Source organism: Colobus angolensis, unplaced genomic scaffold, assembly GCF_000951035.1.
Source record: "Colobus angolensis palliatus isolate OR3802 unplaced genomic scaffold, Cang.pa_1.0 Scaffold10, whole genome shotgun sequence".
NCBI lineage: Eukaryota > Metazoa > Chordata > Mammalia > Primates > Cercopithecidae > Colobus > Colobus angolensis.
This window is the reverse complement of record NW_012110919.1, coordinates 6,360,325-6,382,049: the sequence shown is the minus strand read 5'-3', so window position 1 is coordinate 6,382,049 and position 21,725 is coordinate 6,360,325. Positions and strand designations below refer to the sequence as shown.

Genomic DNA, 21,725 nt, shown 5'->3' with positions numbered 1-21,725 from the left:
TTGAAATCTAGCTAATTAACTAGCACGTATCAGTCACTTAAATGAATGCAGAGCAGAAGCAAGGAGTGGAAGCAAAACTTCATTTTCAACTGCTTTAAGACAAAGGCCAGAAGATCAAACACAATTGGCAAAATGTTGGATGTGAGGAGAGCATGCAGTAAACTTTAATATAATGTTTGGATATTATGAGATAACACCCAACTTTACTTCCCTTGCTTCTTATCCCAAAATAAAAAAAATTAAAAAATTAAAAAAAGGAAAGATAAATGGACACAATGACTCGCACAGGATGAGGTGAGAGGAGAAGATAGCTGGAGCCTAGGAGTTCAAGGCTGCAGTGAGCTACTATTGCACCACTTGTACTCCAGCCTGGGTGACAGAGTGAGACTGTCTCAAAAAAACAGAAAAAAGAAGAAAAAATCCATTTTGATAAAGGTCTTAATGAGATATAATATTAAAAGTTGTGGATTAATCAGCAAAAACCTCAACAATAAGAGATAGGAGGCTATATTCTGTCAACTACATAAATTACAATGCAGATTTTAAAATAAAAGATGTCCTCAAATATGTTATTTCAAGTAAAAAGTAATGGGCACACTGATTTGCTATAGTGGGAATAATAACAACAGGAAGTCTCAATGTATACTATAAAAAATACTCAAAAAATCCAGAGGCAATGAAGTTAGTACACTTTTTTTTTTTTGAGACAGAGTCTCACTCTGTTGCCCAGACTGGAGTGCAATGGCGTGATCTCGGTTCACTACAATCTCCGTCTCCTGGGTTCAAGCAATTCTCCTACCTCAGCCTCCTGAGTAGCTGGGATTACAGGTGCCTGCCACCACACCCAGCTAATTTTTGCATTTTTAGTAGAGACACACTGGTCTTGAACTCTTGACCTCAGGCGATCTGCCTGCCTCACCCTCCCAAAGTGCTGGGCTTACAGGAATGAGCCACTGCACCTGGTTGGAGTTAGTACACTTTCTAACACTGTGCCCCTGTCGAGTACACTGAGCTTTGAACTTTTTTTCCTAAATCCTTAAGGGATGAATTGCTTCTAGGAACTCAGAGAACATCTGGTGCAGAACCAAGGAAAACTAAAATTGAGTCAGGATTTTTAATATAAAAAGAGACTGGAAATGAGTAGATTCTTTTCCTGTATTTTCTAATTAATGGAAGCCTCTAAGGGCCTACTCTCATTTATTCAATCCACTAGATAGTTTCCGATCCCCTAGAACAGATTTAAGAAAAATTTCATACCAAAGGATGATACGGTATAAAGGATGATCCTGGGAAACAAGTTCTAGAGAAATTAAATGATTTATTCAGAATCTCATTACTAATTTATTTAGTCTCTTGACTCCTCATCTAGTCCTCTTTCCACAATGCTTTTAACAGAATGAAAACTTTCAATATAGCTGCACGTAAAATACCGAGGTAACTACAAAAAGTAATGTAGGCACTGTGTGTGTCATAGCTTGAGACAAAGGGACTTACATTTTAAAAAATACAATAAAAAATACATAAAAGAGAGAATAACTTCCTACTTTTCTTGGATGTTTAGATGTAAAAGAGAAAAAAATGTTTAAACTGGAGCCCCAAGGATCTGTGAAGAAGCCAAAACAGAAGAAATGACACAACATAAGCAGAAAAAAAGCAGACTTGTTCCCCGAGAATAATTTTTGTAATTCATATTAAACATGGAATTTCTTCTTGCATATCTTGGTTATAAACCGGAGTTGGCGTTTTGTTTTTGTTTTTGTTTTCAGACAGGGTCTCATTTCATTGCCCAGGCTGGAATGCAGAGCTGCAATCACAGCTCACTGCAGCCTCAACCTCCTGGGCTCAAGCAATCTTCCCACCTCAGCCCCCAAAGCAGCTTGGACTGCAGGTACATGCTACCACCCCGGCCAATTTTTACATTTTCTGTAGAGACAGGGTCTCACTATGTTGCCCAGGCTGGTCTTGAACTCCTGAGCTCATGTGATCTTCTAACCGCAGCCTCCTAAATTGTTGGGATTACAGGTGTGAACCACCATATCTGGCTAGAATTGGTCTCAATGGTCAATCTTTGATGTCAATAGAGTTGTGATTTAATAACACTATTAATAAATATTATTCCTATTATAGATAGTGATAGCATGAATTTTGCTATGCTTCTAATCTCAGCTACTACTTGGAACTAGATTATTTTAAATAATACAACTTCAGGGCTTTATGTTTGACAAACTGAAACTCAGGATATATTTAGAAAATAAAATGATATAATAATACTTTAAATTTTGTATGTATAATTATTCTAGACAGAAAGCTCCATTATCAGAATAGCAAATACTGTCCATATATATGTTCACAGACAAAAACAATATTCTTCCATTAGTCAAATCAAAAATGCAAGTAAGAAAGAATCCACAATTATTACTTAGGGAAAAAATGCTTTAATGTTTCTCAGAGATGTATAGTAACTTTTAAAAATACAAAGAAAGGGGAATCTCTCTAGGAAGACAGAAATTTTTTAAAACTTCCTTTTAAATGTCAAAGGTTTTGTGAGAGTCATTTCCTTTCATTCAACTGATTAAGTGCTATGGGGGAAAAGGATGAAAGCTGAACATATGGCCAACAAAGGGTTAACATTTAATAACTTACACAGAAGTATCAAAGAAGTTGGAGAAGAAAAAATCATGATAAAATGGGCAAAAATTATCTTTCTCAGCCAGGAACAAAAGAAAAGAGGAAGAATGAATTTAAACAAACACCAAAAACAGTAAAGAGTTCACCTACAGAGGACAAGGTACCAAGGCAAGAGATCTGAGTAAAAGATCCCTTTAATACAATATTGTCCCTAATAGAAGAAAGTTACAAAGGAATGGTTTAAATGAACTTCAAATGATGCAAACAGGCAGAAAAATTAGTCTTTCAGATTTAAAAAGTCTTATTTCCAGGCACTCTTCCCTCTAGGAATAGCAGGGTTTAAGACAGAATAAATGACCTGAAGTTTCTGCAATTAAAAGTTAAGGTCCGGTGCAGTCATTCATGTCTATAACCCCAGCACTTTGGGAGGCCGAGGCAGAAGAATTACTTGAACCTGGGCAACATGTCAAAACCTATTCTCTGCAAAAAATACAAAAATTGGCTGGGCATGGTGGCTCATGCCTGTAATCCCAGCACTTTGGGAGGCCGAGACGGATGGATCACCTGAAGTCAGGCGTTCGAGACAAGCCTGGCCAACATGGCAAAACCCCATCTCTACTAAAAATACAAAAATTAGCAGGGTGTGGTGGCATGTGCCTGTAATCCCAGCTACTGGGGAGGCTGAGGCAGGAGAATCACTTGAACCCGGGAGGTGGAGGTTGCAGTGACCAGAGATCACACCATTGCACTCCAGTCTGGGTGACAAGAGCAAAACAAAATTCCATCTCAAAAAAAAAAAAAAATTAGTAGGGCATGATGGCACATGCCTGTAGTCCCAGCTACTTGGGAGCTGAGATGAGATAATCACCTGAGCCTGGGAAGTGGAGGCTGCAGTGAACAGTGATTGTTCTATTGGAGGCCAGCCTGGTGACCGAGTGAGACCCTGTCTAAAAAACAGTTAAGAAAGCAACATCAGAACTTTAACACCTTTCTAAAGTTATTGGAGAATTCTTACTCTCAAAACACTGTAATTAATGATGACGATAATAGAGTAAAACAACAATCTGGGTATTTCATGCTTATTTTGCTAATACTCATGTTAGACATAGTATCCATCATTTTCTAAACTTTGTTCTGTTGCTGTTTAGCCTAAGTGGTCTGAGATGAGGTTATACTGTCCTTCTCAATTCAGCCTCTTAGAGCAGAATGATGATAGAAGATTCTGATTAAAACAAATGATCTTATAGAAGGAGGAGTCAGCCTCCAATATAATGGAATTAACCTTGAAAGTATATAGGGAATCTAGCTCTGATAAAATGAAGGTAATCAGATACTAGGGCAAGAAATGGGAATTGGGCCTGGGCACTTCACTCTTTCTTTCCTCCCTTAGTCCTTCTCTTATATTATCTTTCAGTGCACATCTACTCCTCTCAGACTAAGAGGACTCAATGTTATCACTGAAAGGAAAAATACAATGACCCAAAATATAATACTGTAAAATTTACAAATAATCCAAGAAATAGAAATTAAAACAAGATACCTCAAAGAGTTTGTTTTAAGGGAAGGGATGCTGTTGGAATATTTTCCAAAACTCTGCATGATTTAAGTTTTTAACTTTAATGCAGCATGTAATTCTCTAGGTAAGTCTCAAGACATGAATCAGTCTGCTTTCTGACTCTGAAGATCATTAAAATAACAGTATTACAATAAATATACCAAAAAAAAAAAATCACAGTTAAATTTTCTTAAGGGAAGCAAGGTTAGGCCCTAAGAAAGATATGGCAAACTGGCTTGTTCAATCTCTATTCAATAATCCTTCTTCCAGTGTACATCTTGTGTTACAGAGGCAGGAAAGCTACATCTGACATTTCCCAAATTATCTTGCAGCTAGGATTCTAGATATAAATTAGGGTTTCCCCAAGTAGAAGTGCTGTGTAAGAGATTGGGAAGGTGGAAGAGAAGCAGAAGTCCACTTTTGGCTCCTTTGGCTTTTGTTTCATCTGTTATTTTTTTAAAAAATAATAATAATAAAGGCAAAGTCTCAATCTGTCACCAAGGCAGAGTGCAGTGGCCTCATCAAAGCTCATCGCAGCCTTGAACTCCTGGGTTTAAGCAATCTTCCTGCGTCAGCCTCCTGAGTAGCTAGGGCTACAGGTGCATGTCACCATGCCCAGCTAATTCTTTAAAATAATTTTTTATAGAAACAAGGTCTTGCTATGTTGCCCAGGCTGGTCTCAAACTGCTGGCCTCAAGTGATCGTCTGATCCTCCCACTCCTGGCCTTGTTATTTCATTTGTCCATTTGTTCTTTCATTCCTTCTCTTCCCCCCCCCCTTCTCTCTTTCTCTTTTTTTTTTTTTTTTTTTTTTCTATGAAACAAAGCTGTGAGGCAAAATGTTTCTATAGCAGTATTCCAATATGGGTTCTCCAGCTTCTTGGTAACACAGCTGCAGATGTGGTAGAGACAGTGGAGACACTCCAAGTTCCAATACCAAGGTATCACTTTGTTAGGTTATTGCGAAGCAGATGTGGTGATGGCTTCTGATTTCTGGACTGTAACTATGATCATAATCACGTGCTCTTGCCTTCATGAGCATAGCAACTTTGATAGAGCTTGATCCTGTAGGCCTTCCAATGATAATCTAACCACCAATTCCCTATGCTAAATTCCTTTCTATTTATGGCACACGGACAGCTTTCTGTTTACTGCATTAACAGGGGTCCCCAACCCCCAGGCCCACACAGCACTGGTACTGGTCCATGGCCTGTTAGGAATACAGCCTATGGCCGGCAGGCAGGTGGGCCAGTGGGTGAGCGAGGATTACTATCAGAGCTCTGCCTTCTGTCAGATCAGTGGCAGCATTAGATTCTCATAGGAGCAGGAAACCTATTGTGAACTGCGCATGTGACAGATCTGGGTTGTGTGTTCCTTATGAGAATCTAACTAATGTCTGATGATCTGAGGTGGCACAGTTTCATCCTGAAACCATCCTCCATCTGTGGAAAAATTGTCTTCCATGAACCCAGTCCCTGGTGCCAAAAACCAGTCACTGTGCATTAGGATGTACGGTTGACACAGTACTTAGTATCTAGAAGTAGGGCTGGCTTAGCAGAACCTGAAATATGTTCCACTGGCTGAGTAATCAAGTGGTAGATGGCAAGAAAACATTGTGCCTAACAAGCTTTCAGCTCTTCAAAAGAAGCCCTTTCTCAGTCAGTGGCCTGAGATCTAAATTGAATGAAAGTGGTAACAGTGGTAGAGGGGGTTATAGTTCTCATAGGTGGTAAAGCACAAATGCAGGAAATAAGATGGCTGCTCAAAGCCTTTCTCAAGAAGAATCCCCTGATAAGAGTTACAGTTTAGCTGGATGTGGTGGCACATGCCTGTACTCCCAGCTAGTCAGGAGGCTGAGTTGGGAGGATCACCTGAGCCAGGAGTTGGAGGCTGCAGTGAGTTATGATGGTAACACTGCATTCCAGCCTAGGGAACAGTGCAAGACCCTGCCTCAAAAAAAAAAAGAGAGAAAAAAAAGTTGTGGCTTTAGGTACAGGAATGCAATCACTAACAAATAGTAGCCATTGAAGGAAAGAATTCAGACAAGAAACACCCAAACCTCTCTGGCGCTCTTTCCTCCATCCTCTGATCTGCAGGTCCTTCCCACTGGTCGAACCTAAATGGAACCCAGAGGACAAGGGAATACAGTGATGCAGTCCATAATGATCAGGGTGGAATTATGTGTCTGAGGGATACATGGAGAAAAATAATCACCAACGATAACATCAATCCCTCAACTATACACTTGGGTATTAAATAAGAAATAAAAATGGAACTTACACAACTGTGAGACAAACTACATTTCAAAACTTGCGTGATACAACTGAAGCAATACTCAGGGAAATTTATAGCCTTACAAGTTATTTTCGGCATTTAGGTTTTTAACTCAAGAAGCTAAAGAAAACAGAACAAAAATAGCAAAATAAACACAAATAGATGAATGGAAATGGATAAAAGTAGAAATTTTAAAAAATTTAAAACCACAAACAAATTCAATAGAACTGATCAAACAAAATCAACAACTAGTTCTTTGAAAAGTCTACCTGGGGCCAGGCACGGTGGCTCACATCTGTCATCTCAGCACTTTGGGAGGCTGAAGCGGGTGGATCACCCGAGGTCAGGTGTTCAAGACCAGCCTGGCCAACATGGTGAAACCCCATCTCTACTATAAATACAAAAATTAGCTGGGCGTGGTGATGGATGCCTGTAATCCCAGCTACTTGGGAGGCTGAGGCAGGAGAAGTGCTTGAACCCAGGAGGCGGAGGTTGCAGCGTGCCAAGACCCTACCATTGCACTCTAGCCTAGGCAATAAGAGTGGAACTCTGTCTCAAAAAAAATGAAAAGTCTATCTGGTAAGTTGACACTCCAGCGCATCTATGCAAAACAAAAAGAAAAACATAACAACAATCAGATCTAATTCATGCTCTAAATGAAACTAAAAATTAAGAGACTACTAAGAATATATCAACAATTTTGAAAACATAGATAAAAAGCAATTTGCTGGAAAAATTTAATAAAAGGTAATATTTACTGAGTGTTTACAATGTGTCAAGTACTCATCTAAGTAATTCACTTAAATCATTCAGTACTCACAACTACCTTACGAGACAGATACTGTTATTTTTATTTAATATGGAGAAAACTGAAGCTTAGACAAGTAACCTGCTCAAAGTCACATTAACTAATAAATAGCTGACCTAGGATTTCTTAGGTTATCCAGCTCCAGAGCCCATATCTTTAACTATATTACACTGCCTTTCAGAATAAAAAAGTTACCAAAATAGAAAATTGTACCTGAGCAATAACCATAAAAGAAATTGAACTGATAGACAACATTCAGTCTCTTTTCCCCAGGTAAGGCCAATTTAGCTATACCCTGAAGAAACAGAAAATTCTCATTTTGTAAAATCAGTCCCAGAGCACAGAATGAAATGGGAAGTTGCCTGACTCATTTAGAAGGCAAGTAATAAATGTTCATAGATTGGAAGATTCAATATTGTAAAGATGTTAAGTTTCCCAAAAGTAATTTATAGCTTCAAAGCAATTTCAATCAAAGTCTCAGTAGGTCTTTTTTTTCCCACAAAAACTGACAGGCTGATCTAAAATTTATATGGAAATATAATAGGCCAAGAATAGCCAAAGGCAATCTTGAAGAAAAAATACAGCTGAAGGGTCTTATGCTATCAGATATTAAAACCTATTTTTAAAATTATAGTAATTAAAATGATGTGGTATTAACACAAGAATAGACAAAATGATCAATGGCAAATAAGAAAGGGTCCAGAAGGAGATTCACACATAAAAGGTTCCCTGGTTTATGACACAGGTAACACTACAGTTCAGTGGGGGAAACAATGATCTGCTCAGTAAATGGTGCCAGGTCAACTGGACATCCACATGGGAAAAAAAAAAATGTTGATCTTCACTTGTTACCATACAAAAATCAGTACCAGATGGATGACAGATCTAAATGGGAAAAGGTCAAATAAAGCTTTTAAAGAAAGTATCTTTGTGACCTTAGAACAGGCAAATTTTTTTTAACAGCACTAATCATACAAGAATAAGGTTTAACTGGATTATAGTAGTTTCTGTTCATTGAAAGACACGATTAAAAGTGTGCAGAAGCCACAAATAGCCCAAGGTAAGATACATGAGGTATATATAGTTGTCTCTTTATTCATGGGGAATTGGTCACAGGACTGGGGCAAATACCCAGTCCATGGATGCTCAAGTCCCTTACATAAAATGGCATAGTATATGCATATAACATACACACATTCTCCCACATATTTTAAATTATCTGTAGATTATTTGTAATACCTAATACAATGTGAATGCTATATAAATAGTTGTTATCCTGTAAAGTTTTTTATTTGTATTATTTTTTGAATATTTTTGAGTATTTATTTATTTAGAGATATGGTCTCACTCTGTCACCCAGGCTGGAAATGTAGCTCATTGCAGCCTCAAATTCCTGGGCTCAAGCAATCTTCTGCCTCAGGCTCTGGAGTAGCTGGCATTACAGGCATGCATCACCCCACCTGGTTAATTTTTTTCTTTTTTTTTTTTTTTAATATGCAGGGTCTTGTTAATGTTGGCCAGGCTGGTCTCAAACTCCTGGCTTCAAGCAATACTACTGCCTTAGCCTCCCAAAGTGCTGGAATTATAGGCATGAGCCACCTTACTGGGCCTGAGTATTTCCTTTTTTTTTGAGATGGAATCTCACTCTGTCACCCAGAGCAATGTCCGCCTCCTGGGTTCAAGTGATTCTCATGCCTCAGCCTCTAGAGTAGCTGGGACTACAGGTGCACGCCACTATCAGCTAGTTTTTGTATTTTTTAGTAGAGACGGGGTTTCGCCATGTTGGCCAGGCTGGTCTCGAACTCCTAGTCTCAAGTGATCCTCCTGGCTCAGTTTTCCAAAGTGCTAGGATTACAGGCGTGAGCCATGCTTGGTCCAATCTGTAGATGTGGAACTCTCAGATAAGGAGGGCCAACTGCGTCTCTAACAAAGGGCTTGTATCCAGTGTAGGTAAAGAATTCCTTCAAATCAGTAAGAAAAAGAGACAACCCAATAGAAAAAAATACAAGAAATTTGATGTGGCTTCACAAAATGGATATACAATTGGCTAATAAACACATTAAAAAACTTAATATCTTTATCAAGGAAATACAAACTAAAAACCTCAAGGAGATACCAAGATATAAACACTAGAATCATAAAAAGAAAAACACTAAAATTAGCAAGTGTTGATGAGAATGTGGGGCAAAGGGACCTCTCATACCTTCCTGGCTGGAGAATAAACTGGTACAGCCACTTTGGAATAAAATTTGGCAATATCTACGGAAATATCTATGTATTTGCTATGACCCAGCAATTCCATTCCTACATACATATCCACCAGAAATATGTTTAACCAAACACATACGAAAAGGTTCACAGTAGCACTAGTTTAAACCTGGGAACTACTCAATGACCATCAACAGAAGAATGAATTTAAAAATGATCATATATTCACATGGAATGCTATGCAGAAATAAAAATTCTCATGTTAACAATATGGACCAATCTCACAAATAAAGCCAGAGAGGAAAATAAAAGTCAGAAATAAGAGAGTATATAAATAGAAATGCAATAAAAATAGACAAAATTAATCTAGGTTATTACATTTAAAGAGTGGTCATTTTGGGGTAGGGAATAGTGATGGAAAAGGACCAGGAGGAGCTTCTGGTGTGCTGGTGATGTTTCTTTTTCATTTTTTATTTTTTGGGGGCAGAGTCTGGCTCTGTCATCCAGGCTGGCGTGCAGTGGTGCGATCATGGCTCACTGCAGCCTTAATCTACCCAGGTTCAAGTGATTCTCCCACCTCAGCCTCCCCAGTAGCTGGGACTACAGGCACGTTCCACCACGCCCAGACAATTTTTGTATTTTTTGTGGACATCGGGTTTCGCCATGCTGTCAGGCTAGTCTCAAACTCCTGGGTCGAGGGATCCATCTGCCTCAGCCTCCCAAAGTGCTGAGATGACAGGTGTGAGCCATCATGCCCGACCTGTCCTGTTTCTTGATCTGGGAGCTGGTTACATGGGTGTGCTCAACATGTGAAAATATAACCATCCGCACACATGTGATTTGTGCCCTGTCCTTCTATAAATTATACTGCAATAAAAATTGTGTATAACAAAAAGCAAACAAACAGCAAACTGGAAATTTTTCTGCAAGTATGACAAAGGCTTAGTAATATATGAAGAACTCACGCAGGTCAATTTTTTAAAAGCTAGCAGCTAATAAGAAAATGAGCAACAAATATGAAGAGAAATGTTCAAAGAAATAAAAATGGGTAATAAATATATAAATGCACAAAATGTAAATTAAAACAATGGAATGTTATTTTTGCCTACCAAATTAGCAAAGATGAAAAGAAACTGTTAAAGCTGTTGTTGAGGATTTGGTGAAACCAATACTCTCTTATTTTTAATGGAAACCTGAATTGGTATAACCTATCTGTGTAAGTCTTAAATGTTCATATTCTTTGACCCACTAGTTCTACTTCTAAAAATTATTCTGAAGAAAACCAGAGTTGTAGTTAAAGATGGGCTTATATCACTGTTGATTACAATGGTATTTTGAAAAAAAAAGGTTATATTATGATACACATGAGGGGATATTAATGTTTTCAAAGAATGATGGAAAAGATTCACGATAAAGTGAAAAATATATACAAAATTCTATGTGGTATACCTTTTGTTCTAAAAAATATCACACACACATTGTGTCTTAATATAGAGGCTAAAACATTACACACACATAAACACACATTTACATAGAAATAAAGTCTATAAGAACATATACCATATTGTTAATAGTGACCATCTTTAGGTGGTGGGACAATGGGTGATTTTAACTTGGGGGCTTATTTTCTATAATAAAATGTTCCTTGAGCATATATTACTATTATATTTACAAGTCAAAAATCATGGATTAATAAAATACATCCATCAGTTACCCTTACTCTAGAAATCTATTTCTCTCTCCTTCAGCTACCACATTCAATCTATAGACATTGAATCGATTTTAACTTACAAGTGTCTGTCCAAGCCATTATTCCATTACGTCTCTCATTTCCAAAATTCAGGCCCTTGTCTTCCCTAATGAACGCCTCATATCTAGACTCTTCATTTCGGTAAAATGGCCACATTTTCCACTGCTTCTAAATTGCAGCCACATCAAGCCACTTTACATAGTCACCCTCCACACCCCGCCCCCTAAAAATGCACGCCAGGTATTTTCACACTTCCCAAGCTTGGCATACTCAGTTCTCTTTCCCTGTAATACATTTTCCCCTGTCGGTTTTTCTAATCCAATTCATAGTTAAAGATTCACCTCGGATATCGCGTACTGGGTGTAGCCTCTGGGAGGCCGGAAGAACAGAAACTAATCCTTCAATGACAGTTTGTACATATTTTAACATTTAACATTCTGTCCTGTCTATGCCTCGCTCTCTCGCTGCATGGCATGGGTAACTCCATTTTTAAATTTTCTTAAAATCTAGTTGGATGAATGAAAGTAAAGCGTACACATGCAATACACGTATGTACAAGGGTGCGAGTTTTGACCTGTGTCTGATGTAAAAAATGGCATCAAAAACACTCGCCCGATTTTTTTCATTCAAGATGGCAGAGAACGTCTTAAAATAGTCCCACACAAAAGCACTCACATCTAGAGCCTCGAGTCAGAAGAACTGGCTACACCTAGCGCAACAGCAAAGGACAAAAGAATCGAATCTAGATGCTGAGACGCCCCGGCCCTAACCACCCACAGTAGGTCCCACAGAAAGACTTTAAACCTTGTTAGAAAACCGGCACCTGCTGCCTTCATTCCGAGGGCCACGCCTTGACGGTGAACAGTGACCTGAAGCATTTCTAGATACTGACCCAAAAAAATCGCGGATGGAAAAGGAGGCGGCTAAGTTGTGACTATCTAAAACGCACGATTCGGCCCCGCCCCAGCCGGGCGCAGTCTCTGCGCGGCACATCCATTCCTAGGAAGGAACAGACACCGCTCCAGCCCAGGGCCTGGCAACCGGGCACCGTCTGGGAATTCTGGGCGGGCCCGAGATACAAGCCGGCCACGGACAGGGCGCCTCTGGCTACACCTGTCAGGCGACGACGGACACTAGGCCCTGAAATCGCTGGGGTTCGGTCGTCGAGGCCAGCTGGAGCGCGTCACCCGATCCCTAGCCCCGGGAACGCCTTGCCTCCTCGCTTTCCATCTCGTCCTTCTCAAACAAAGGCAATCCACACCCATCGCCATTTTCCCCTTACCTCAAAAACCACCTCTTCGTCAAACTCCGGTGTCATCCTTCTCCGCCATGCCACCCGCCTCAGCACGATGGGAAATGAAGGCGGGAGAACGGGCGGCACGGAGCTCCAGCTCCTGCTCTTCTCGTGGGTCTAGAAAACTACAATTCCCAACATGCCTCGCCGCCGACGCCCACTTTTCGAGCCCGCTTATTGGAGAAGAGCGTGAGCGTGTGAGCGAGAGAGGCGGGAGCGAGCCGAAGCTCGAGCCTTCCGATTGGAGGAGACTAGGGCTTTTGTCTGCCTTTTACGGCCGCGACTGGCAGGGGGCGCCCGCAGCACTGCTGATTTTTGGAGCCCGAAAAGGGCACGCGCCAGCGGAGACTAAGTGAGCACTGCTCGTGTCCGCGCCTGGCCGTCCGCCTGGAGCTCTACTGGGCGGCGCTCGTGCTCGCCCGCCCGCCCCCGGCGGCTCGCGCCCGGGAGCGCTGCAGGGTCGCTGGAGCTGGCCGCATCCTTTGTGTGGCGCTCAGGCTGCGCCGCGGGGCGGCGGGACGGAATGTGGGCGCTGTGGGGGCTCTTCTCTTCTGCCCAAACTGTGGAAACAATGGACTGAAAGGGGAACATGGATTGAGGGGCCGATCGGGGAAGCGAGCTGCACCGGGGAATCATGACTTCAGCAGCCGGTAAGTGAAGGCGCTCGCGCTGCTGCTAGAAAGTTTGTGGCGAGCGCTGCTAGGCTTGGGCTCGCGAGCAACTTTCTCCGCCGGGGTAGGCGAGTTGTGTGCCCCGTACCTTTGCCGAGCACCTCGGCAAGTTCGAAGCTAATGGGGTTCGCTCCCGGATTTCTTGTCTTTTCCTGCCCAGAGGTGCTGTTTGGAAACCCGGGATTTCTCGGGACCTCCCTTCCAAGGGGGATTCTGCTGGGGGCTCTGCACCAGGTGAAACGCGATGTGTAAAGGGCGTTCGCTCATCTCTCCAGCAGCGCGAGGACTTCGCCTTTGCATGTGAAAATAGTGTAGATTCCCAACTTAATAAATCAGTTATTGTAGGCAAAGGCAGTGTTCTCAGCCTGTTCAATTTGGCCACTAAGTGAGTCGCTTTCAACCTTGTATCTGCTGGTAAACCTATTACCCATTTTAAAGAGGCGTAGACATTGTCATCTCCTGGTGATTTTACCTCTGTTACCTGAGAAGCAGAGGAGTTGAGATTGTTAGAGTTTTGTTTTTTTGTTGTTTGTTTGTTTGTCTGCACCGAATTACAGATACTTTGTTTGTTTGTTTCCACCTGATTAGGGTAAACAAAGCTTTATTTTCTGTCTGCCTCCCATAGTTCTTTACCCTTGATCAAAATGACAAAGCCTCTATCTTTGTGTGGATTTTCAGCAATTCTAGACGTTGTGTTTCTGAACATTCTTAAAGAACAATTTCTATTTTACAAAATAATTACCAAAGTGGTGTTACGATCACTTTATAAGTACATAGGTTAATTTTTAAACCAGAACTTATGTATTAAGTAGGGTGTTATGGATTCTTTTACGTTGTTGTCCACGTTGAAACAAACTTTCTTCAGAAATTTTATAGTGAAATAGTTCAAAGCTTCCTCTCAAAGTTACTTCCAGAATCAGCACTTAAGTATCAGATTAAATTTTCATTGCTTTTCTTGGCATTTGTTTAAAATTCTTGCAACTTGAAACTGTCAAACAGCACTCAAATGTTCTGATTTGTATTATTTCTAACGCCTAGATATATTGTAGTATTGCGTTGCTCCGTGTGCTCAGATTACAGCAAACCAAACAAGAAGTTAGCCAATAGGAAAAGAAAGCAAGAAGTAGGTGTTAGGTGGGTCTTTCCTTTTTGATGTTATATGAACATATATTAGATATCTTTATAAACTCTCTTTTCTTTACCAAAGGGAGGCTTTATACTTACATAAGGTAAATTATTTTCATCCTAAATTTCTGTGCCTTACCTTCGTTCAAGAAATTGATTTAAATTAAAAGTAGTTGGAAATTTTTAAATCCTTCCAGCCAGTTTTAGTTCTTTCCTTTTTGGAGGTGTCAAATGTATTTAAAATAACTGTATCTTATATGTATCACTTTTCAATTCCAGTCTTAACAGTTTATAAGGAACAGGCACAGAAGCATGTAATTTGACATTTATGTAAACCCAATTTCTAGGGCCCAGACTGGAAGTTCATGATTCTTGCATTTGAATTATCCTAAAATAATGCAAGCTATTTTTGTATTTTATCAACTTTACAATTAAATAAATCCACAGAAATTTTTGTGGTGTTTAAAGTGGGACACTTCCTGTGTCTAGCAGAGTTGGTTGGTTTTTAGCATGGCTGGCTGAGAAGCATCAGCTACTTTTTTGCTCACCCATCTGTTGGATTTATTATAATTCTTTCTGGTGTCTAGATGGGGAATATGGAAGAGAACTGGGGTTTTATTTCTACCCATTCTTATATGTATACATAGTTCTTACAAGCTGATTATGGTGCTTTTTGGGAACAATGGTCAAATTCATTGAAACGTTTAGGAAGGTTATTTGAAGTTAAGGGAGGGGATTTTTGCTTTTGAATCTAATCTGTGGTATTTGGAAGGGTTGGTTTAAGAAAATAAAAGGAATGTTGTAGAACATCTAGGTTATATATATCCAGCAGAAAACTTGCTTTGTTTTTCTGCATCTATAAAAGAATCTGCCCTTGGTGAATATTTCAGAATTATTTTAAGCTGTATATGAAAAAGGAGAGGCTGAGCGCGGTGGCTCACGCCTGTAATCCCATCACTTTGGGAGGCCAAGACAGGCAGGAGTTTGAGACCAGCCTGGCCAACATGGCAAAACCCTGTCTCTACTAAAAATACAAAAATTAGCCAGATGTGGTGGGATGTGCCTGTAGTCCCAGCTACTCGGGAGGCTGAGATGAAAATTGCTTGAGCCCGGGAGGCAGAGGTTGTGGTGAGCAGAGATCGAGCCACTGCACTCTAGCCTGGGTGACAGAGCAAGACTCTGTCCCCAAAAAAAAAAAAAGAAAAAAGGAGAGAGAATTATAGGTATATATAGGTGTATATTTTGTGTCCTTTTGAACATGTACAGGTCACTGTCTCATTGTCTGTGCTTTGCATTTTGACTGGTCCAGTAGCCAGAGAATGTACACGTGAACCACAGCCATCTGTGTGTAACAGATGACGAATATGTTTGTAATAGTTAGTAAAATGGTACTAGTGCTTTACTTTCTTACCTTATATTTCCCTGGAGCCAAACAGCTGTGTAAATAAAAGATTTGCTGCTTTGCTCTAAGAAGCTTTGGGTCTGACTGTTGATACAGTATTAAGATCCAAAGGTGCTAGATTTGTTGCCAAACGTCATGCACTTATTTCAAGAGTTTGACTTTGGAGCAGACCATAATATAATGGCTTATTATTTTTTGAGTTGTGTTTCTTCCAAAATACAGCCATGAAAAAAAAAATAATGAAGCATTTTGGATATTGCTATACCAGTGACTTAGTTGAACACTTGTTGCTATTAATAATTAAGGAATTATTCCATAATCCTGTTGAAATTGATTCCTGCTAACTTTTCAAAATATTATTCTACATTAAAATGGATGTACATTTTTGAATGTGATTATTTTTAGAGAAGACGTTTTCTGTTACGGAGACATATTAAAGAGTATGTATATGTGGCAGCTGTGATTATTCCCAGGCCCTGTTGTTAGCACTGGGATACATCAGTGAATGAGACAAAGTGCCTGCCCTTCTGGAGCTTGCGTCTTATGCTGAACACAGACAAAGGTGCACTGAAAAAACATCCACGCAGGAGAAAGAGGCCACAGTACATAAGGTTCTCCTGAAATGAGTATTTCAGAAGTTATCATCTCAGATTCCTATGGGCTTTAGAGGCCTGTTCAACTCCCCCATTTATAAGGAAGGAAAGTGAGGCAGCCACATCTGCACAAGGCCCACAGTTAGGTTAGCTAGCTCCCTGAGTTATGTCTTTGACTTCCTTCAATACACAGTTAACTAACAGTGGCAAGCCCAAGTTCACAGTTATTAATTGAATTCAGTGAGTAGGCGTTGAGGGCTTTATGTACATGATAAGGCTTTGCTATATTTCTTGGGAATCAACTCCAGCTCATACGTAGTTAACTGAATTTCTGTGACACTAGAACAGGAATTTATATCTCTTGGAAGCAGATTTGTGTACAAAACACATTTTTTAAAAAGAGTAAAATTGGTACTAGAGATTTTTATAAAATGATATTTAAATGACCCTGAAGTTTCTGACAAGGTTCTAAGATTTAGAAAGTAAAAGATTAATTTGATGAGATGAAGTTTTCTTCCAACTGTGGTAAAATAGCACATAAGATAAATTTACCATCTTAACTCATTTTTAAATGTATAGTTCAGAAGTGTTAAGTACATTCACATTGTACAGCCAATCTCAAGAACTCTTTATTTTACGAAACTATTTTTTTGTTTTTCCATGGAGACGGGGTCTTACTGTGTTGCCCAGGCTGGTCTCCAATTCCTGAGCTCAAGCAATCCTCCCACCTTGGCCTCCCAAGGTGCTAGGATTACAGGCATGAGCCACTGTGCCAGGCTGTCAAAACTAATTTTTAAAAAATTCTTTTAAAAATCCAGAGGTAGGATGTTTTGATAATGGTTTCAGAAATGAAATTAACTTGACAATCTGTCAGTTTTTATTGAGTAAGATGGGCAGTTGGGAAGAGACCTAAGGCATTCATACTTTCTCTTAAGATTTGACTTAATAAATGAAGGGTTTAATTTAATAGACATTTGCAGCTAGGTTTCTCACTAGGATTTGAAGGGTTTTTCAGTTATTTTCTGCCTTAAAAAAAACTCAGACAAAATTAACTATGCTTATTGAGCGGTTAACTGAAATTAGGTAGTATAGGAATTTGTATTATTTTGAAAATAATTCTTTTTTTATTGATGATGACATTATACCTAGAAATTGAGTGAGCAGACATGTATCATCATATAATCTTTATTGCACACACAGAAGTAGAGATTTAGGGAATTCTTCCTTGGTTGGTAAAAGGAAGTAGAGCACCCTACTCCTCTTTTTTTTAAAAAAACTCAGTTCCGTGTAATAGCTTCCCAAGTGTTGTGACTAATTTCCTTTGTTCAAAAGGAAATCATCACCAAATGAAATATCAGAGCTCCTGTCTAGTCAAGTAATTAAACAATATCCAGCAGTCCTTTGCAGCAGATATTTTGAAAAGTTTTTTCAGTAAATTAAAGTTGTATTAAGTGTTAGATCCTGTCAAAGGAACAAATATAAACGTAAAAGATAAAATAGTTTTTATCTCATGTCTCCTTGGGGAAATATGGTCAATAATATGACAGTGAAGGTGGAAGAACATAAAGGAACTTAGAGATATACAGGCTTTATTTATGTTTTCACTGTATAGGTCTTTTGTGTAAAGCTTTTATTAAGTTCCTATAGTATAGGAGCAGATCTGTACCGATGCAGCATTGTATAATAGGTGTTAGTTAAAAACCTTATATATAATGTTGAGGAAGAATTGCTACACTAGAAATTGTGGTTATCTTTTAAATGTACTAGAACAGTGGATGTTAATGAGGAATAAACAACATAATCACCTGTGGAACTTAAAAGATGTACAGATGTCCCTAGAAACTCTAACTGGTTCACTCTGGGGTAGGGCCTAGACATGTGACTTTTTAAAGAATAGAGCTCTGTGAAGGAATATAATGAAAATTCTCAGCCAATTACTCTTGCAGAAAGAAATACCAGGTTTATTATGAGCCTTAAATAATACCAAAGAATTAATTTTCAGTTTTTAAGTTTAGAAAATTTCTGATTTCTGTCTTCCTTTTTAAAGATTGTTTTGGGGTTCTATCTATTGAGGTAGACAGATCATTGATAAAAGGCATTTATGCAACTCAATTATATTATCCTTGAGATAGAAGACTACTACTGCTTATTCACATGAGAAGTTTACAGAGTTGCATCCTACATTTAACTGAGGCAAATTCAACTTTCAGCACTTGGCAAATGAATTGAAGAACTACTATGTGGGTCCCAAACTGAAGTCAATTATTTCGTTTATTACCAATGAAAGATATGATGGGCTGGGCGCAGTGGCTCATGTCTATAATCCCAGCACTTTGGGAGGCCAAGTGGGTGGATCACGAGGTCAGGAGTTCGAGACCAGCCTGATCAACATGGTGAAACCCTGTATCTACTAAAAATACAAAACTTAGCCGGATGTGGTGGCGCACACTTGTAATCCCAGCCACTCAGGAGGCTGAGTCAGGAGAATCATTTGAACACGGGAGGCAGAGGTTGCAGTGAGCTGAGATCACACCCCTGCTCTCCAGCCTGGGCAACAGAGTGCCAGACTCCGTCTCAAAAAAAAAAGAAGAGAAAAAAAAGAAAGATATGGTAACCAGTTCCAAAGTTGGAGAAACAACCCATATTGGATTTATTTAAAAATGTACATTAGAACCAAAGCTATGTATGGAATTGAAGGACAATTTAAGGAATTTTCAGGAGTAATATTGATACTATATAGCGTAACATACTCAGTAAAAGGCAAGGTCATATTGGTAAAAGTAAAAAATACTATTAAATTTAATCATGTATCATTTTGTGCTTTGGTTGTTTTGACATCAAATTATTATTTTTTCCTTTCTAGAGATGAAGAAGCCACCAGTGGCCCCCAAGCCCAAGTTTGCTGTGGCAAATAATAAGCCAACTCCACCTCCTATTGCACCTAAACCCGACATTGTGATTTCTAGTGTTTCACAGTCAACAAAGAAAATGAAACCAGCAATAGCCCCAAAACCAAAAGTCCTGAAGAGCTCACCTGTTCGAGACATTGGGCAGTCACCATCAAGGAAAATCATGTTGAACCTGGAAGGGCATAAACAGGAATTAGCTGGAAGCACTGACAACTTTAATTGTAAATATGAAGGCCATCAGAGCAGTGATTATATTTCACCAATGTGTTCCTGCAGTTCTGAGTGTATCCATAAGATGGGCCATAGAGAGAATTTGTGTGTAAAGCAACTTGTTTTAGAGCCCCTGGAAATGAATGAAAATTTAGAAAACAGTAAAATTGATGAGACTTTGACTATACAAACTAGGAGTAAATGTGATTTGTATGGCGAAAAAGCCAACAACCAGGGTGGGGTTGTTTTAAAGGCAAGCATTTTAGAAGAGAAGCTCAAAGATGCCTTAATACACCAAATGCCACCTTTTATATCTGCACAGAAGCACAGGTCCATAGCCAGCCCAGAAATGAATGGTGGCTGTAATTCAGATGGACAATTCAGAATTGAATTTACAGATTTGTCACCTTCCCCATCCACCTTTGAAAAAGTTCCTGATCATCACAGTTGCCACTTACAGCTTCCTAGTGATGAATGTGAAAATTTTGAAACTTGCCAGGATGACAGTGAGAAAAGCAATAATTGCTTTCAGTCATCTGAACTAGAGGCTCTGGAAAATGGGAAAAGGAGTACTTTTATATCTTCAGATGAAGTTAGTAAGAAATCAATAGTCAAAGACCTTGGTCCCTTAGAAATTCATTTACTACCATATACCCCAAAATTTCCAACTCCCAAGCCCAGAAAGACACGAACTGCTCGTCTGTTACGCCAGAAGTGTGTAGATACTCCTAGTGAAAGCACTGAAGAACCAGGGAATTCAGACAGTAGCTCTTCCTGTCTTACTGAAAATAGTTTGAAAATGAATAAAATCAGTGTTCTTCATCAGAATGTTTTGTGTAAGCAGGAACAGGTGGATAAAGTGAAGCTGGGAAATAAAAGTGAATTGAATGTGGAATCCAACAGTGACGCACAGGACTTAGTCAATTCACAGAAAGTCATGTGTCATGAAACATCTTCCTTTGAAAAGATGGCACCTTCTTTTGATACAGACTCTAATTTGGGTTCTGACAGCACAACTGTAGATGATTCTAGTATGTCGCTTGCTGTGGACGAAGGGACCGGTTTTATAAGATGTAGTACTCTATCTATGAGCCTGCCTAAGCAGCTCAAATTAACTTGCAATGAACATTTGCAATCTGAGAGAAACCTGGGAATTTCTGCCCCTCAGATGCAAAAGGAATCTGTTATAAAAGAGGAAAATTCCCTACGAATTGTCCCCAAAAAACCTCAAAGACACAGCTTGCCTGCTACAGGAGTGCTTAAAAAGGCTGCCTCCGAGGAGCTTGTGGAAAAAAGTTCTTATCCTGCAAGTGAAGAAAAAAGTTCAGAGAAGGGCCTAGAAAGAAACCACCTGCAGCATTTGTGTGCCCAAAACCGTGGTGTGTCATCCTCCTTTGATATGCCTAAACGGGCTTCAGAAAAGCCAGTGTGGAAGTTACCTCATCCTATTTTACCCTTTTCAGGGAACCCAGAATCCTTAAAGTCTGTCACCTTATCGTCAAACAGTGAGCCTTCAACAGCCCTAACCAAGCCTAGAGCAAAATCATTATCTGCTGTGGATGTGGAAAAGTGCACTAAGCCTTGCAAAGACTCGACAAAGAAAAACTCTTTTAGAAAGTTGCTCAACATGAAACTGTCCATCTGTTTCATGAAGAGTGACTTTCAAAAATTTTGGTCCAAGAGTAGCCAACTCGGAGATACCACCACAGGCCACCTCTCCAGTGGGGAACAGAAGGGGATTGAAAGTGATTGGCAAGGCTTGTTGGTAGGAGAGGAGAAGAGAAGTAAGCCCATCAAGGCATATTCCACAGAAAACTATAGCCTGGAATCTCAAAAGAAGAGGAAGAAGTCCCGGGGCCAGACCAGTGCAGCTAATGGTCTGAGAGCTGAGTCTTTGGATGACCAAATGCTCTCCCGGGAGTCATCATCTCAGGCACCTTACAAGTCTGTTACAAGCCTCTGTGCACCGGAGTATGAAAATATACGCCATTATGAGGAAATACCAGAGTATGAGAACTTGCCGTTTATTATGGCTATACAGAAAACTCGAGAGTTGGAATGGCAGAATTCCAGCAGCATGGAGGACACAGATGCAAATGTGTATGAGGTAGAAGAGCCATATGAAGCTCCAGGTGGCCAGCTGCAACTTGGACCTAGACATCAGCATTCCAGGTAACAGGTGCCAGGCAGACACTTTTGCATGCATCATTGCAATTAACCTTTAACAGCCTGGTGAGTTAGAAATGCAGGGGGAAAAAACACGTGGTTGAAGGAATAGTTTAGAAAATGTGTATTAAAT

General features: G+C 39.7%; 2 protein-coding genes across 4 annotated transcripts in view; one reads left to right on the top strand and one right to left on the bottom strand.

Moving 5' to 3' along the window:
* VEZT (vezatin, adherens junctions transmembrane protein) overlaps positions 1–12,645 on the bottom strand; it is an 82,485-nt gene extending 69,840 nt beyond the window's left edge. For 2 of the 3 annotated variants that reach the window (XM_011934068.1, XM_011934061.1), the window contains exon 1: positions 12,505–12,645. Coding sequence is in view for 1 of the 3 variants with exons in the window: in XM_011934074.1 (XP_011789464.1) it covers positions 6,242–6,298; positions 12,505–12,540 (93 nt within the window). In the remaining 2 variants the exon portion in view is untranslated. Of the gene's footprint in view, positions 1–6,241; positions 6,299–12,504 lie in introns of all 3 variants that reach the window. The other variant, XM_011934074.1, reaches the window with a different exon arrangement.
* Positions 12,646–12,927: 282 nt separating this feature from the next.
* The window catches only part of FGD6 (FYVE, RhoGEF and PH domain containing 6), a 139,615-nt gene continuing 130,817 nt past the window's right edge, over positions 12,928–21,725 (top strand). The window contains exons 1-2 of the mRNA XM_011936836.1: positions 12,928–13,166; positions 19,171–21,598. Coding sequence (XP_011792226.1) covers positions 13,151–13,166; positions 19,171–21,598 — 2,444 coding nt within the window. The 5' untranslated portion in view covers positions 12,928–13,150. The remainder of the gene's footprint in view (positions 13,167–19,170; positions 21,599–21,725) is intronic.